General features: G+C 34.5%; 1 protein-coding gene across 1 annotated transcript; it reads right to left on the reverse strand.

Moving 5' to 3' along the window:
• Positions 1 to 4,984: 4,984 nt before the first annotated feature.
• Positions 4,985 to 6,932, reverse strand: LOC111896001 (squamosa promoter-binding-like protein 8). Its single transcript, XM_023892033.3, has 3 exons — positions 6,076 to 6,932; positions 5,379 to 5,539; positions 4,985 to 5,288 (listed from the first exon to the last, which is right to left on the reverse strand). Exons 1-3 carry the CDS (start codon positions 6,747 to 6,749, stop codon positions 5,263 to 5,265), a joined length of 861 nt encoding a protein of 286 aa, XP_023747801.1. The 5' UTR covers positions 6,750 to 6,932; the 3' UTR covers positions 4,985 to 5,262.
• Between the last annotated feature and the right edge of the window lie 13,325 nt (positions 6,933 to 20,257).

Genomic DNA, 20,257 nt, shown 5'->3' on the forward strand with positions numbered 1-20,257 from the left:
ACTCTTAATAATATATATGTCTACTACGGACTTGAACCCTCAACTTTAAGGAGGAAGAAAACACCTAAAATCGTTGGGTTAAAAGCTATTTAATGTTAAAAACAGAGAAATCTATAAAAATAAAAACAAATCTTTATATTTTGGCTCTATGTATAAAAACATCACATTTTTTCAATTTAATCATTAAAACTAGTAAACACTTGCCAAATAACTCTTGTAGTCGGTTAGAACTGGTTGTAAGGGTTAAATTGCAACGAAATGGCTTTTTCGTTAACAAAGGTAAAGTTTAAGGAGAAATCTTATATTTATTTATTAAAAACCATAAAATAAAGATACTTTTTTTATTAAAAAACTCAATAATGATAATTTATAAGTCATTTTTGGAATTTTTATTTTGCGATTATTTTTAATAAATATCATTATTACAATCATAAAGTATATCGTATATAATTTAAGAAGATTTTGTTACGGAGGAATAAGGGTGGTGTTGACATGGCGATAACGATGGGGTCCAACTGGTGGTGGGTCCAGATAGTGATGATGGTCGGTCGGAGATGAAGATAAGAGCTACAATAGTAATAAAACACATGTTAAATATAATTAATAGAACTTTTGTTGATTTATCGCAATGACTGTGTTTCTAGGACATATAGTGTGTATAATGAAACTCTATTTAGGAATAACTTTTATTTTTCTAAAGTGTTATTCGATTGTGAAAAGATTTTTGATAAACTGTAGTTTTATGGTAAACGTTTTACATCAAATATCTAAAAATTCAACAATGAAGTAGCATTTGGCCTATAAATGCACTTCTTGCGACAAATCAAGAAAGGCTTTTTAAGTTACATACGATATAGATAATATCTTTATGATCGTAGTAATGGTATTATTTAAAAATAATGACAAAAAAAATCCAAAAATAAACTTATAAATTATCATTATTGTGTTTTTAATAAAAATATCTTTATTATGGTTTTTAATAAATAAATATAAATTTTCTTCAAATAAAGTATGTATAAAAAAAATCTATAGAAAAATTCTTAAACTTTAACTTTATTAACATAAAAGTCATTCTGTTGCAATTTACCCTTGCAATTTACCCTTGCAGCTGGCTCTAACCTATTACATAGATTAATTTGCAAGTGTTTATCGGTTTCAATGGTTAAATTGAAAAGAAAAAAAATTAATGGTGTTTTTCATCAATAGAACCAAAATATAAGGTTTTTTTTTTTTTTTTTTTGTAGATTTCCTTTGAAAATATAGCTTTTTTTTTTCTACACCTTTCATTTTTTTTATTTACCAGATTACCTAGTTTATGTTTTGTACAAGATTCAACAAATAAAAACTTTTAGGTATCTTTGTATAAAGTTGCCTACTTAGGGATGTTAAAAACAGTTAATTCTGACCGAAAAAAATCGAACCCCAAACTTTTGGGGCAGTTTTATTGGATCATTTTTCTAAAAAAAACTATGCCGGTGTAAGATGATTATAAATTTATAATATTAAGGTTCTACATATCCAATTACCCGTTCTTATAACGATCCTATTACTCGTCCCAGAACATTTATTTTTTATTATATCTATAATTTTATTATTAATATATACAATTTCAAAATTATATCACAATATTACATGTAATATTATAAATAGACTTTGTTAATTAAATATTACTTAATGAAAATTGTTGATGTTTTTTAATATTTATGTTATGATTTTGATTAGTTTGTCATTAAATTTGGATATTATAAATTTCGTAAGGATATAACTATATTTATATAACATCTGTGAGAGATTAAGCATGTTGATGTTTGTTAGAACTTGAAATTATTAACAATTTTAAGTATTTTTGTGACTTTTACTTGATGAAAATTCCAAAATGTGAATTTTAACCTATTAAGACTATACATGGAATACTCGTCTGCAGTTATACGTACAAACCTGATGGATATTTACTAACCGGGTTCAGATGGAATTGTGAGATAATAGATTGTTTTATTGACCATTTAAAAAACAATTATATAATATATAGAGAGTATTCAAACCCTAATTACTAAACTCTAAAGGGTTTGCGTCTAAACCTTAATCACTAACATCCCTCTGCAGTTTGATGGGGAGGAGACAATTAAACTCGAAAAATAAACCAGAGAACGAAACATAAAAACAAGATGAATACACTGGCAATGGCGGAAACAGAACTCTAATGCTGTTGGATAACAACTACTGCTTGTCGGAGAAGAAGCGGCATCCAGAGGTCGTTATGTTGTAGAAGAAGAGAATAGCGGCGGCAACGACAATCATGGAACTGCCGACAGAGGATTCTGGAGGAATGTAGCGAGAAAGAAAAAGGGTTTGAGCAGCGGCGGACGGGGCCAATTCCTGCGAGAAACGACGACTACAATGTTAATAGAGAGACACGACTATAGATCATAGGTTGACTCGGAAAAGAGATCTAAAGAAGTGGCCAACCGAGGAGGAGATAGAAGGCTCAGAGGCGCAGGGGCCATCCGAGGACGAGGCAGTAGAAGAAGTCGATGAAGAAGCTTTGTTTGGGGTCGACGGCTATTTTATTATTTAGAGTAAATTACACGAATGGTCCTTGTGGTTATAAGTAAATTACGTGTTTGGTCCCTAACTTTTCTTTTTAACTCGAATGGTCCCTTAGATTCTATTTTATTACGTAGTCAGTCCCTAATAAACATAAAATGACCTTTGTACCCTTATAAATTTCATTTTCATATTTTTTATATTTATCATATTATTTAGAAAAATTATTTAACATAAAAAGAAAAAAATCATGTGGGTCCCACCCACTCCTTTACTTTCCTATCTCAAACCCCTGGTCGACTATTCCTTCTTCATCATCGTCAATTGTCTCCTCCGTCCTTAACACTCCACCTTCTTCTTTGTAAATTTGAAGCTCTTCCCTCCCCCATCTTCCCGTCGAGTATCTCCTTCATCCCCTCCCTACCGCTCACATCTTCGTCACTGATAGAAACCCCGACCTTAAAATTACCCTTTATGGCCTAAATATCTTGCAACACTGTTACTCACAACGACGACCCACTCAATTGGACCGTCGGCTGCCCTATCGTCTCCACTGTCTCTTTCTTTATTGGTCAGACATGACACATGACACACGACGCACATCCATTATCCATTTCTGATGTTCCGTCTGACCGACTCACATACAATCGGTGATTTATTCCATCGCCAATCTCCATCATCAAGCAATCGCCACTGGCCTCGATCATCAATCGACTTTCGTTAGCCTCCATTGTCAATCTAACCACCGGTGGTCTCAACTAAGTTCTATTTCATTTGCTCTGTATAAATTTATTTATATGATTTCAAGTCTTACTGGATAAATCTATGTCATGAGTGTTTGATTTCAAGTTTGTAAGTCCGATGTCAAGTGTATCAACATAAATTGAATTTTCAAGTTTCAATTCTTGATGCATGTATGATTTCTGTTTCAGTTTTGATCTTAGATTTCTTATCTGATTTATGGTTCAGTGTTTGAAAAATATGATACATGATGTCAAGGCTTATTGATAAATTTGATTAATGTAGTGTTTTTAACTCTAATGATGGGGTGGATGGTGGTGGTGCAGCAGATGGTAGATGGTTTTCTAAGGGAGGAGGGGGGTGACAAACGTGAAACAGGAATGGAAGAGGGCAGACGGAAGGGGGAATGAGGAAAGAGGGTGAGGTTTTCACAGACTGGAAGTGGTTTTGGTTCTGAGTTGCAAGTCTCGCCTGAAACCTCCATCGTTGAAACTGTCATCTTCATCTCCGATGGGAGGTTTGGTTCAGTCGAAAACAACCCAGATATCGTCCTTCGTGGAGTCGTTCTTGACATCAAGCACTGAAAGTAGGAATTGGATTTTGGGGTTGTGATAGGGTTAGGGAAAAGGCCATGGAGACTTTTTATGTTAATATTTAAAATTATAATTAATAAAGATTTATTTATTAAAAAAACAAAATGCTAAAGGGCAAAATAGTCTTTTTATAGGATGCAAGGACTAGGCGCGCAACAAAAACAAACATTAGGGACGATCCGAGTTAAAAGAAAAAGTTAGGGACCAAACTCGCAAATTACCCTAAACCACAGGGACCATTCGTGTAATTTACTATATTATTTAGAAGTAGAAGAGAAGAAAGTAAATAAAATGAAACATAATGAAGACACCACCGACGACTATTAAAGAAAGGGCACCGAAGGTGGAGGACGACTTTTGGGTGTTGTGATCAGTAGTGTTTTAACAGAGCTCTGGTACCATGAAAAATAAACATATACAGGGATGTGCTGAGTCACGGAGGGTGCAGAAACCTGACTCTGATATCATGTGAAATTATAGATTGTTTTATTGACCATTCAAAAGACAATTACATAACATATAATGAATACTCAAACCCTAAAGGGTTTGAGCCTAAACCTTAATCACTAACAGGAATATAACGGAATTTGTGATACAATTTTACAATAGGATAAAGGATTGGGATTATCAATACCCCTATCTTAGTAGTCTCATTGACATCCTTAATCTGATGATTACATACCTTCAAATAAATATTTGAAAGTTTTATCAAGTTTATTAGTAAAGAAAACCCGATTACTAATGAAATTCATTATTTAGGTAACTAGATTTCTTATGATAAACTTATATCGTATACACTTAAACATCGATTTTTGATATTATATTTCCTAAAATAAGTGCAATCTTCCCTAAACAAAACTAAGTATTTTGACATTTTCTTACCCGAATACACAATAAGCTTACAAGATCTGGGGTAACATTAAGATTTAACAACTATAACGAAACACAAAACACTTAACAAAATAAGAAATTGATAAGTATATGCGAATCGGTAATAAGAAGCTACAATTGTAGCGGGTATTATACTAAACAGCTAAAAAGTATAAAAAGACAAGCATAATAAAGTTTTTGAGCGTATGAACTGAAAACCTAGTAGACATCTGTGCTAGGCAACATTCTTTCATTTCTTATATAATACTTAACATTTTAGAAACCAGCTAAATATAACTAGAATCAGTAATTAATTTCTATATATAAAAGTAATTAAGCCTAGCAATACATTTAATCGAGAATTAACATCCGAGGAAATTAATTTGTTGTGAAACCACTCTAAAAAAAATTAATTACAACGACGTTATTTATAACTTAGCTAAGCCATCTAGTCATCTCCCATAAACTTCCTTCATGAAGAAACAACAACCATCGTGCCACCAACAAAGATTAATTAACCTCTCGAATCCGACTGATACCCTATAAAATTTACACAAATATATAATTCTAAAATTTGAATAAATTAATATATTTATTTGTAAAAATTTGGATTAATTAATTAGTTCTTACTTGATATGATTTCGGAGGATGAACTTTGAGCACCCGAGACTGTGACACTCCCCTTGCTATGATCTGGATTTTGTGATGATTTTCTACGTCGACGGTTGTGATCTGCCAATCTTTTTCGACAGCTTCTTTTTCCATTATCGAATTCCGATAAGAGATGGAATCTTTATAACATTATATAGTGAAAAAAAAATTATTTTTTGTAAATGGATGGTAAAAAATAATAATTAGTTAATTATTATTTATAAGGACTCTTAGGAGTACTAATCAATAAATGAAACAAAAGAAAAGGGTATTTTGGGTATAGGTTACTATAAGAAGCAAAAGCAAACAGTACCTAACAAAGGGTAAATCCGCAGCTTATATGGGAAACAGAAATTTTTACGGACCCAAAAATGCCCTCGGGATCGCCCCCATGTACACCAATCATTGTCTTTAGTTTCCTTGTACCCCAAACCCACCCCAGGGCATTTTCGTCATTTTTTTTGTTTCTATGTTTATTTATCTAATTCTTCCTTCTTTCTGTGCAATGATATAGTTGTACAATATATTATTAAAAGGTACAATCAGTTAATGCATGGGATTTCGGTTAACCCGTTCAGGTGATCTTATGCATCAAGTGGTTGTACTATGTGAACTGTGAACTGTGAAGTGTTTGATTGAGGTAAAAATAGGTACAAGGGTAAAAATGGGAAACAACCTGCTACACTGTTGGCAGAATCGCTGAGTCAACCCGGCGGTGATGACGGTGGAGGCTTTGGAGTGAAATTCACAGACTTTATGCCGGCGGTGATAGTGCTTAGCGTGGGTAAGATCAGCATTGCACCCTTCAGCCTGACACCTCGGAGAGCTAACAAGAGCCGCCTCTAACGGCCTAGACCGGCGGTAGAGTCGGTTCACGAAGTCATCCTCCGCCGAGGAGAAGTACGTCCGACCACCCAAGTTCAACCCAATCCGGTTGTTTGTGAAGTCAATGGCACAACCTGAGGGCTCAGGCTTTGGCATGATCATGTACCCGTTTTGCCCATGGCCATGAGAGTTAACGTTCCCGGAACCACCCTCCGGTTCAAGAGTGAGCAACGGCGTTGGCGACGGTGGGTAGGCACAATTCCCGCCGTAGGCGCGTGGGTCGTAGAGGGAGGCGAAATGAGGATGTGTTTGGGTGGGGTTGTTAAGGTAGTGGTGGTGGGGGTTATGGGAGTGGTGGAGGAAGTCGTTGGGGTTGAGGTACGATGAGGCGGTGGTTTCATTGAAGCTTTGCGAGTACTGCTCGAAGATATGGCGGCTCTGGTCGGGATGAGAGGTGGACTCATCGACGGCGACGGTGCCGTTGAGCATGATCGTCGATGGGTTTCCCCATTCGTAGTCCAACATTTGAGCTTCTCCGATCGGGTCCTTGGTCTGCAAATATATGAAAAGCTGCCATACTTTGAGCAGTTTTTAATGGTAAAAAGTGAGAGTGGAGAGTGAGGGTATACTAAAGGAAAATATGATGTAAGAATAATTTACAAGCTCTAATGCATAATATACAACTGCTTGAAGCATTAGCTCTTGGAATTATGCATTTCGGTTCTGGAAAAAGGATTTACCATAATGAAAGCTAGAGATGTCACTTATATAAGCTCATACTCTTAACACAAAGATTAAACTTTATAAGAAGAAATTGGAAAAGTAAGTAAATCATATGTTGAAATTTAATAACAATATATTTGTACTCTCTATAGACTATTTTGTTAGAATAATCAAATTGTATATAATAAATCTCTAATAAATATCATTACCAATCAAGATGGTAATTCTTTTTGTCGAACTATCCTTTTCATAATCCTCTCTATCTCAAATTGATTGTTTATATGTGTTATTTTTTAATTAACTGGAAGAAAAATATATCATATACCTAATACGATAATTTACGACTTATAATCCGTTTTTTTTAATTCATAAAAGTTTTTACTCCGTTACATAATTTGTTATAAATATTTCATATAAAAAGTAAAGTAGTTTTTATGCAAAATATATCACTATAAAGATCTCCTTCAGTTCTGTAAAACATAGTTGTCAAAATCGCGATCCTGATTGTAGGATTGTACGATCCTACGATCTTAGGTATAAAAAACGATCCAAATAGTAAAATGATCGTATTTTGGTTGCAAATTTCTATCACTTACATTAGTTACAAATTTTCCTATTTTATATTACTAAAGTATATTTCAAGTTTTAAAAGTTAATAAAAAAATAAACTATTATTACATTCCTAAATTTATCAAGAATTGTAGTCTAATTAAAGATATATGAAATGTTTTAATATGCAATTTGCACACGGCGTTTAGGTGGGTGTAATAACAAGGTGTTAGGTCCGGTTTGTGCACATTTTGATTAATTGTTCATTCGAAAGGTGGGTGTAATAACAAGGTGTTAGGTCCAGTTTGTGCACATTTTGATTAATTGTTCATTCGAACATGAAACTATGTATTATATCTTTGAGTCAGTGCAAACGAATCTCTATAGTCACAACGAACACGACAACGACAAGATTTGAACATGTGTTGATGGGTTATCCACTACATTTTCAACATGTCTTACTAATATGTCACAACCCTAGTGATTCATGTAATCATGTAATTCAAACTTGTCCACCATTATAATTCTTTATTTTAGGGCCCATATATCATATTAGGATATAACAATAGAAGATCCAAGATGGTTTTTGGATGATGATTATATTATTTACCCAAATCTCATATAAATGAGTTAAGGGAGATGCGGGATGGTCACGAGCCCTTATGGTAAGGTTGATAAACTGCTTTCATATATGACCTCCAATAAAAAATAAATAAAATACTCATAAAGATCAATGTATACAAAATATCAACCAACAATGAATGATAAAGTGATATGTGGTTTGAAAAAAGTGACTGATAAACAAAATTAAATTTGCATGAAAAAAAGGGTTAACAAGTAAAAACATGGATGAATACACAAACAGAATAGGGAAAAACAAGAAGTATGTTGAAAAGATGCTAGTTGCACATGCTGAAAGTAATAGAGAAATAAGAATAATTAGTTTAAAATGGCCAAAAACACAAACAAAAAGAATAGAAAGCCAGACCTTAAACATGTAACATCCGTTTTACCATGTAATACTTTTCTAAGTTTAATTTATTTTAATCTAAATTTTTGTGGATTTTTGGTTAGGACACGATGTGGTGACTGAGGAACCACGACGTGGCAACATCGAATGGAGGAATGTGGACCGCGAAGCCCTATGTCGTGGCAAGGCCTTGGCCACGATGTGGTGGGTGCTTTGGTGTAAAACCCTAGATCTCCGGTTTTGTGACCTATTTAAAGACACTAACTCCTAGGGTTGCCTCATTTGGGTGGCCTCCTCCCTCTGAGATCATACCCCATCCAAACCCTAACCTCTATATGTGTGTTTTGAGTGTGTGGAACCACTTTTGTGAAGGTTGAAGGAATAATGAGTCCATTTTGGTGTTTGTGTGCTTGGTTCCAGCTTAGATCTTGCATCTTCATTACATTTCTGGTCTTTTAGAGGTATAAAGTCTTCACTTTGCTCATTATCTATTTAGATCTTGTTCTAGGTCATTTTATGAGCTTTTTGGTCCAAATCTTCTTGTTCTTGTAGTTTGAGTAAACTCCAGAACCTTGGAGTGCTTTTTTTGGTTTCTGGACCATGGTGATAGTTAGAAAAGTAACTTGCATAGCCTAATTTATTGTCCATGCCTTTGGTGTAATCATCAAGAGCTTAGAATTGGAGATCTTGACTTAATGGATAAAGTTGAAAACTTCATCCATAAAGACCTTAAGAAGGCTCAGATCTGAGCTTTGTAGCTTATGAGATTAAGGGTTAAGAGCTTAATCCATTAAGTTATGAGAGTCTAGTTCCCACGACGTCACAGTCTACTTGCCACGACGTGGTGGCTGGTGTCACCACGACTGTTTTATCGTGAAGCTGCCACCACATGGCCTATGGGTGGCCACGAAATGGAGGTCGTCTAAAATTTGACATTGGCCTTTGACTTTGACCGTTGAATTTTGGTCAAATTGAGGGTTTTATGTTGTAGACGAAGAGTGTACTTCTATATTGATGATTATGAGATTCTTAGTACCGGTCTTTGTTATCAGAGAGTGGTTGTGTTTGTTTTCTATTTATGAGGTGAATATTCTCACTGTATTACCTTTGCATGTATGTTAGACTAGCTGAGTCTTCCTTGATGATTGTTGATATGTGTAGTGTTGGTAGTCCGCATGGTTGTTGATAAACCATAGGGCTACTGTGAGCCCATAGGACTGTTAATAGTACTCATGACTGCGGATAGTCCCAAAGTTATTGATAACTTATAGTTGATTTATTATAATGTGATGTATACGATATTTTAGGAAACTCGCTAAGCTTTGTGCTTACAGTTGTGGATTTAAATGTGTTTCACGTACATCAGATGATCGGGAAAAGTCGAAGGCTTGACTGTACACACTCGTCGGCAGCTTATGTGATTCACATGATTATGATGCTCCGATTTTGGGATGATTGTATTTGATACTTACGGTTTCTTGATTCGGTTTTTATGGAAACAATGTTTTCACCTAAATCAAAAATGAAAATTTTTTCGGATTAAAAATGGGATGTTACAAAACACATTAATACTAATAAGCTACCTTGATTTTATCCATCCATACTCTTTTATCCATCCTTCTTATTTGATCTAGGTTATATATATATATATATATATATATATATATATATATATATATATATATATATATATATATATATATGGTAAAGTTTAATTAAACTAAAGAAAAACAAATTACATAATTGAACAAAGTAAAAAAGGGTTATTTAACCAACCAACCAATTTCATCTTGCATTTCTTATACTTATTAAAAATCCAAAATATAAACGAGAAATGTTATCTTCACAACACTTAACCTTTATAGTGCTAAAGGAGGCACTACCCACCCAATCCTTAATACTCAACTAAGGGAGGAATATCCCACCAAATTCCAATCAACTTCCATATGTAGTCTAAATTAATACCTATTTGCTCATGTTTCTCCTGCATAGGAATTTAATCAAGGGATAAAAACAAACAAATGGTTCATTGTCTCAGCATCGCTAAGGCAAATATAACACCATGTGTAGTCTAAATTAATACCTTTTTGCTCATGTTTCTCCTGCATAGGAATTTAATTTTTCATTATCCTCCCATGCAAAATGTTCAAATTAATAACAACTAGGTTATTCCATCTTGTAGCTAACCTGAATTAATCAAGTTGGCGCTATCAAGAAAGGAAGATACAGATGAAACCATGAACACTATGTGAGAATCTGATGACCAATGCATGTGATCCATACGTGTGATGAGCTCAAATTCATGAATATAACATCAAGGAGCCCCACTCTTCTGTTTCCACATCCATCTTGGTATCCTTCTAAGTAACCAAGCATCTGCAATAAAATTCAATCGGTTAGAGAAAATGCATTGTGTTTCCAACTTCAACTCAAAAACCATATGATATTTTGTCGAAAAAGGAATCTTAAAAAACCAAGGATCATACCAAAACTTTGTAGATTGACCATCCACCATCGTATACTTAAAAAAATTCTCTAAGTGTAAACCATTAGCATGTAAATGATACACAGACATAATCACGAACTTCCACGAGCTAGAAAATAGAACATATATTTGGTATCCCTAATAAAGCCATCCTAACCATGCAAACCTTGATCACCCAGACCCTCACAACATCTTTTTGTTTAGAAAAACGGTCATTTCCATTTAAACAAAAGAGTCATATTTAAAGAAAATAAACTACCACTTAAAGACAACATTTTTTCTTTACTAGCCATAATTGTTCCAACCAACCTATGTATCTTCCATTCTTCCAACTCAACACCCAAAAGAAACAAGCTCCAATAGACTCCAAAAAGTGTCTTGCTGCTAGAAAATATTGGTTAAGAAGGTAAAATTTCAAGTTTTTAGGAGGGAAATTATCAAATTTAATAAGAATGCATTAGTTAAGAATATAAAATTTTGAGTTTTTAAGAGTGAAATTATCAAATTTAATAAGAATGTTTGCCTAGTTGATAAAAAAACTAAGAAAAAAACTCTAGTAATGTGTTAAGCATTAAATGGTAGATTTTTAGGATGTTCTTTTTATAAAATTTAAATAAAATATAAAATGTCTGTAATACTCCAAATCAGGTATGACCTTGATACCCTTGAAGTATTTCTAATATATCATAAGAGACCCTTAAGTACGCTGGGCGTACTTATGAGGACGCTTAGCGTACTTGGAAAGGAGGAATTCGGAGGGGCAGCACGTATGTTGGGCGTACCAGGAGAACGCTGGGCGTACGTGCTAGGATGTTCAAACCCTAAAATTCGGACTTGTGACCTATATAAACACTCTTAACTCCTTTGATCCTCACCCTTAACAACCTCCTTCACCTTCAAACGCCTATGAAAACCCTAATATCATTTGTAAGTGCATTTTGAGCTTTAAGAATGCATTTTTGGTCCTTTTACTGTTCATCCAAGAAGAAGAAGTTGTCAAGGAAGCTTGGAGTGTCATTTGGCTTAAAGAATCTAGATATTGTCGACCTTGAGGAGCTTCTAGAGGTATAAAGATTGCACCTTTCCATCTTATTCACTAGATCTAGCTAGGGTTTTCTAGTTTTGTCCCTTTGGTTGATTTTGGACCTCCTCCTGTGAGTTAAGCAACTCCATAGGATGGAAATGGCAGATCTGAGGTCCCTTAGTCCTTTTTCAACATAAAAATGGAGTCTCGGCGGGTGGTTTGACCTCATGCATGGGTTAAGAGCTTTAAAAAGGTCTTAATGAGGGTGTTGGATGCATATGGGACATGCAAAGGCATAAAGTTGCCAACTTTATGCCTTTGGTCGTCTTAATAGGCTTAGACTTGACTTCTGGACGTAAAAGAATCGAGTATTAAGAACTTAATGGAAAAGTGCTTAATTTTTTAGTATGCTTGGCGGTAACCCAGTGTACGTTACGCGTAAGCCCCAAAACCCCAGTATACTGTGCTTACCAAGATGGTACCATAAGCGTACGCATCATAGATGGGCTTGGATCTGTTTTGGGCTTTTGGACTATTGGGCCTCATGTGGTTTCTGGACCTGGTTGCATTTTAAGAATAGTAGGCCATTTTATCTGTTTGGGCCATTGGTGTTATGACTGGGTCTTATTGGGCCAAGAGGCCCATTAATGATTTTTGGACATGGACTTGGGCCCATTAACAAAGAAATGATATTTGGGACTTTATCGAAGAACTTGGGGTTTGGGCGTCCCTTGATCATGTGATGTCCTATAATGAGTTAATATTATTATTCAGCACGGGAGGTTACAGACTGTCAAGAGAGCAGCTTTCAGATTCGTCAGACAAAAGGTGAGTCTTCTCACCATACCATTGGGTCTAAGGCACCAAGGCCGGCCCATTTTATGATAGAGGGTATACTCGTTGTGTAGAGGTCTGTGGCATGATTTTGTCGTAATATGCGGTAGAGATAGCCTTTATGGTTATGGTAGAGATAGCTTTATAGCTAACGGTAAAGATAGCCTTTATGGCTAATGGTAAAGATAACTTTTATACCTAACGGTACAGATAACCTTGATGGCTAATGGTAGAGATAGCTTTATAGCTAAGATATTATGTGATATGTGGTAGATGAAGCTTTAGAACTGTTATGATATACGCTATATGACTTGTGTGTTGGGGTATGCTCTGGGGAGCTCACTAAGCATTAGCTTACAATTTATGGATTTGTTTCAGGTACATCGGAGCCCAATGGGAAGGGCAAAGCTTGATTACACGACGTGCACTCTCTCAGACGTTTTCACGGGACACTCTGATGTTTGGAATAAAAGTTGTATTTGACTTATGTTTTGAAAACAATTATAATTGGATTTTCTTAATGTTGGAATTGTGTTGGTTATTCTAAAATGAAAAAATTTCTTTGAATATTTAGGTTGTTACAATGTCAATTACAAATTTAAGAAAATAATTAGTAAAACTAGTTAAAAAATAGGAAATTAAAAATAGATTAACCATTGTCTAAAGAGACAAAGGCAGGGACAAAACCAAAATTACAAAACATTAAACGACTTACAAATCCAATTCGCGCAAGTTACATTACCAAAATTACCCTTATACAACATGAAGCTGGACACCATAGTGTCAATGTTATAAATCATTAAATGCGGGGTAATCCTAACCTTTTTGAAGATCGCATCATTTCTTGCCTTCCAAATACACCACAGGAACCCATAACAAATGCTAGTGAAGATCTTTTTCTCCTTAGGACAAAGCCCCCAGTTTGATGCGAACTCAACAAAATCAAAAACTTTTTCAAACTGCCTTGGGGGGATACCACACCATTTAAAATTAAAAATCCATAATAAAACTTGCTTAGAAAGACTACAGTTGACTAACAGATGATCCATTCCCTCCAACTCCTCATTGCACAAAGCACATAATAATTGTGCGTTCTAATACCCCTACGAGCTAGTGCCTTAACTGAAGGAATCCTATCCAGGCATGCCCACCACATGAAACAAATGATTTTTAGAGGACAAATGAGACCCAAATGGTTGGGTTTAGTACGTGTGATGTGAGCTTGCTCTCGATAAGCTACCTGAGGTTACTAACATAGAAGCTCCCAACATTAGCGAGGGACGACTTCCATATATAACCAGTTCCCGAGAACGAGACCGACCTGAGCAAATCTGAGAGATGGGCCAACTCTGATATCTCATACACACTCCTAGGCAGCTGTTTCCAAGCCCAGGCGACGGAACCATGAACATACCTCTCCGAAACCAAAGTCGACTTCCTCTTATCAAGATCAAATAAAAGAGTGAAGCGGTACTGAAAAGGCCCACCACTTAGTCAATCATTGCCCCAATACAAAGTATTGGAACCATCACCAACATGTATGCTAAAAATGTCAGAAATTCCAATGCCCAAATTACTCAGCTCTCTAATAACTTGGAAAATACAGGACCAAACTCCAGGAAGCGATTTCTTAGCCAACAAATTTATAGGTTTTCTTCCGTAATTATGTAAACCTCTGATAACTCAACGCCACAGAGAGTGAGGCTCACACTTGAAGCTCCAAAGCCATTTTATCAAGAGAGCTAAGTTAAGGGACGAAAGGGACCCAACACCAAGGCCTCCCTTATCCTTAGACCCAAGCACTACCTTCTAAGAAACCCAATTTATTTTGTTCTTCTCCATGCTACCCCCCCCCCCCCCCAAAAAAAAAGGAATTTACATCTCAACTTCTCTAAACTCTCAATGATCGACCTAGGCGCTTTAAAAATAGAGAAGTAGAATAATGGAAGGCTACCCACAATAGATTTGATCAAAATCAAACACCCCCAAAAGAGAGAGTCTTCGCCTTCCAATCCGAAAGTTTGCGTTGAACATGATTAATGATAGGCTACCAATTTCTTTTAAGAGCCATGTTAGCGTGGACGGGGACACCTAGATAAGTGATAGGGAGAGACCCGACCTCACACTTAAAAATACACGCACATCGAGCACTCTCATAATTAAGGACCCAAATACCAGACTTTGGACTTATGGAAGTTCACCTTAAGCCCAGACGTCACATGACAACACTATAGAATAAGAGCAAGATTAATGAAGTTAGAGTTGAGCCAATCCTAAATAAACATCGCGTCGTCCGCATAAAACATATGAGAGATGGAGAGGGCCCCATTTAGAGTAGCAAAACCTAAAAAAAGCGATAACTAACAGGCATTCCTCATAGCCACGTTCAAACCCTCCATGACAATAATGAAAAAGAAAAGGTGAGAAAGGGTCACCTTGCCTCACACCTCTAGTAAGCGGGAATTCATTGGTGGCGGAACCATTAATGATCACCGAAGCCCCAGAAGAGCTGAGGCATCCCTGAATCCAAAACCACCATTTATCCCCACACCCCATTTGTCCCGCAACAGAATTCAAATAATTCTAGTTAAACGAATCAAAGGATTTATCGAAGTCAACCTTAAAGAGGAAGGTCTTGCATTTTAACTTCTTGGTCCGGCCGAAAACCTCATTAATGATCATCGGACCATCGAGGATATTTCCCCCATGAATGAAAGTTGTCTAAGAGTCATCAATAACCAATCTGAGAACTAATTTCATTCTGGAGGCTAGAGTCTTGGCAATAATTTTGTAAAGGCATCCAATGAGGCTAATAGGCCGATAATCAGACAAGGTAAGAGTATCTTTAACCTTTGGAAAAAGAGAGATGAATGATGAGTTGCTACCCCGCGAGAAACTACCAAACTCGTCAAAGTGTTTAACAAATTTCATAATATCAGCCTGTATAATATTCCAATACCGTTTAATAAATTTAAATGCAAAGCCATCTGGACCCGGGGCTTTGTCGCCCCCACAATTCCAAATAGCCTCCCTAATTTCCTTGATATCGAACGACGCCTGAAGAAAGTCCTTGTTGTGAACAAAAAGGGACCTGAAGCCATCATTGATGAGAGGGGGACGATTAACACATCTTTCATTGATTTTGGAACCAAAAAACCTCAAAGCTTCGAGCTTAATGGCAGGGCAGTTTGTGATCCAAGCACCATTCACCATTAGGCCGTTTATGTTTTTTCTGTTAGTTTTCACCTTAAGCGAGTTGTGAAAGAATTTGGTGTTATCATCACCATCACTCGGCCATTTGACATGGGCCTTCTGGGCCAGATCAAATTTAGACACGTTTGTTAGGTGCAAAATCTGATGCTTCAAGTCATTCCTTTTAACCAGCTTGGACAAAGAAAACTCTGTTTCATTTCGATTTTCTATGTAACAAACACATCATAACAATCTCTAACTTTAATTAAATAAATATATGAATATCTTGTTTTATTTATTGAAAGCATGGTAATCTTTTGAAAACATATCCCAAATATCCCACAATAATCATTAATTTTAATTAAATATTTATCTAATAATTTTCTTCTTATACATTGAATCCATATTAGCCATAGAACCCACCTCGTCCATCGCTGACGAGAGAGAAACAACAATCCACATACCGAGCTCCACATCAGCTTCATCTCCTTTTTATCGAATAGTCTTGCCGAACGATTCCCTCCGGCCTAACTAATGATAAATTGCAACACCAATGGAATAAAAAGCTCTTAAATGTACAAGTAGTTTCTAAAAAGAAGTGGTGCATAAATTAAAATAAATCAAAAAATTAGTGTCTAAGCTAAGATCTTATTTATTTATTTACTTGGTTGCCCTCTAAACTTCCTAGTAGTTATTAATATCAAATGATTTAATGTCCATTTTCAATGGGAAATAAATGTTTCCTTTAATGTCCAAATTAGGTGAAACAAGCAAGGATAGATTATGCGAATGTCCGTAATCTTAATCAATAATAGTTGGGTCTAATCAGACATATTCCTTCTTTTCAAATAAACTAGTTTGATGTGTATTTGTATCTAATTTCTGTCATTTTTTGAAAATTTCGGAGAAAATTCAGTGAATTAACATACTTTTCAAAAATTATTTTATTTCTACGGAAAATGGGTCATCATAACAATGACGTTGCATATCATGTTGCCGCTATAGAAACATGCAAGGAAAAAATTTACTTAATCAATGATATACATTATTAAAACTGTGGATCCTCTTTTCCGACATAAATTGTGTATTCGTTTCATATTTGATGATAGAAAGTGTTATATATAATATATATATTCTTTTAGTTTCACTCTTGCTAAATGTTTAAAAGGAAAAAATGATTCATGGGATGAAAAAACAAATGTTAAAAATGAAAGAATAAAGTACAAACACTGTACTGGTAGTTTTGTTTTGATTTGTCCCAATCTCGAATATTATAACTAATTAAGTATCATATGTTTGCATTTGAATACTTTATGACCAAAGCTCTTATATCCTTCATGTTCAAAGACATTTGTGTGAATACATGAGGCATTAGAGGGCTGACCGTGAACACATGTGGGGTGTGCGATCGTACATGGTCTGTGTCGTCAAGGGGCCCAGATGTTAATTTGACGTGGTTCCGCCACCAATCTGTCGCGATATGTCACTATAATTAGCTCATCTGTCTATGTGCGTTTCTAATCCGAAACTTTAGAAGCCTTTTTTTTTTTTTTAAATTTCGCATTGGGCCTTCAAAATCAGCAAACCAATCCTATGAGGCAAAATGTTGAGCTTATTACATATCATGAAAATTACCAAGTTGAGTCATCCAAGGCTATTATAGAGACCGCAGAATGTTGTGTAACCATGATGAACTTTGAGGGCCAATAATTGAGTTATTTAGTTGCATTTAACTATTTTTCTACTAGAACATGATTATTCGACAAAGTATTTCTCTACTAGTGATGTTAGCTTAAAAAATGGACAACCTCATGGTCTCGCTTATTGCACAAGACATATATATTGTCATATATTTCATCTGTTGCACATAGACTGTGGCACGGACAAATGGAACAAAACTACCACATCTGTGTCACACGTAGATATGTGGGACATATATTCGATCTTGATCTCTTGTGTTGCAAAAGATGCAACCATCATTATCATCCACCTCTAGAAGGCAGCCCTAGAGAGTGTATATTATTTTCTCTCTTCCAGTCATGTCTAATGTAACAAATACAACATGCATGTCCAAGATTGTATGTAGAAGGGAACTGTATGCTAATTTTGTATGTTTCATGGGTTTTAAAAGACATGGCTCAGTATAACTTGAAGTGGTTATTGCTTGTTTTTGCATTTGAAACCTCTAATAAAGCGTTAAAGTTCAATGTTCGTGTTTGTTATGCAGTTCAACCCAATAAAGTATTACGAGACTCCAACCATTCTTACATGTCATAAACGTTGGATACTATAACACGCATGATTTGTCACATTCATAAATACATGACATTCATGAATACATGACATCGAGGTACAAAAATACTTTATAAATTATAATACCTTAGTACTCTAAGACCCCACGTTTTTGATCGGCCTACTATTCATGCATGTAGTGAAATAATTTTAAATCTAAATAACGAACAATCTACTATCCTTAAAAGTAATAAACTCATTAGTGATAAACCTTTAAAAATTGTCATTGGCCAAACATGTACACAAATTGTAACTCGATATCAATCCACAATTTAAGATTGATTAAGAAGCATATAATATACACGGAGATTAACGAGGTATTCATTATTCTAGTTCAAGCTTAGTTTACCGAGTTGTTATCAAAGGCTCATTAGAGGGACTTGTTTGGTAGTATCATATAGTTGGAGAGTGTATGATGATCATAAAAAGAAATAGAGGATGAGTAACAGGGTAAGTAGGTATAGGGTTCATTTTTATGGTGAGTAAGAGACAAAAGAGACCCAATAGTCTTAGAAAGATACAGAAGGGTAGATAATCCCACGCGCACAAAAAAGAGAGTGAGCCTGAACTCTTGATTCCATTGGGTATCCTATTCATGATGGAACAGCTTCATTAAATGTATGGGATTGGTCACCGACTTGCTGGCAGTTTTGTCTACTGATTGGATGGAAATCTGGTAAATTCCATTTATACCCCTTCACCTTTTATAATTAGTTTCTAACCCTTCACCTTTTTATATTTATCGTTAATCATTGTAACCATCGCAACCATAATTCTTCCATACACTTAACACTTATAAGCGTATTTCCTATTTCATTCGTTACTAGGTGTGAGACCATGTATTACATGGGTATATTTAAAAAAAAATTAAATATAAAATTTTAACATTTTGAAAATTTTAAATTTATAAGAAAAATGAAAAAAAATTGAATTTTTAAAATTAATGAGACTTTAATGTATTGAATACATTATATCTATAAACATTTTCCAATAAATACCTTACATATATATTATCTTACATATTAAATAAGAAATTTTAATTTAATAAAATGAAAAATACAATGAAATGGCAAATGGAAAATAAAAATTTTAAAAATTTTAGAAAATATCATGTGTCCAAATGAAGGAGAATAAGACATTTGGTAAAAAAAACTTTCATTTATTAGAGTAGATTAATATCCATTTATTGTTACATTTATTGCAATTATTACATTAAAATATTATGTGAAATTTAATAAATAAAAAAACTCATAAAATAACATGTGGAAAAGATATTAATTCAAACTAACCACAAAATGACATTTGACAAATTAAATGAGAGTATGACAAGTGACAAATAAAACTTTCATTTATTAGAGATGATTATATTTTTCAATATAAATAATAAATATTAATTTTATACATTTAACTTACAAAATAAAAATTAATAAGAATATGAGATTAATAATAATTAAAAAACTTATTAATTTTAACTGACAATTTAAATTTTATATCACTTTTAACTGAAACATAAACCTAACACACACACACACACATATATATATATATATATATATATATATATATATATATATATATATATATATATATATACACACACACACACACAAATATCTAGTCTTCGTCGTTATCAAATAGCTAAATTTTGTAAATGTGTTTTACCAAATCCGAGCCAAGTTTATTATACGTTTCTTTGTTACATATTTCTTGATGATTAGCTTGATATTGTTGGACATCAATTTCTTATTCTTCATAAGACGATTGAATATCAATTTCATCATAACTACAAATCGCGTTACTTTCGTCTTATAAATCATATTATATAATATGATGCATAAATACATTATGTTTATTATATTTTTAGAAAAACTATTCTGGTGTCAGGTGTTTCATTATATGTCAACATTACTTAAGGAAATTAAATGCATGTCCTACACCTTTCCTTGTTGATTCTTGTATTGCCT

This window comes from Lactuca sativa, chromosome 4 (assembly GCF_002870075.4).
Source record: "Lactuca sativa cultivar Salinas chromosome 4, Lsat_Salinas_v11, whole genome shotgun sequence".
Lineage (NCBI taxonomy): Eukaryota > Viridiplantae > Streptophyta > Magnoliopsida > Asterales > Asteraceae > Lactuca > Lactuca sativa.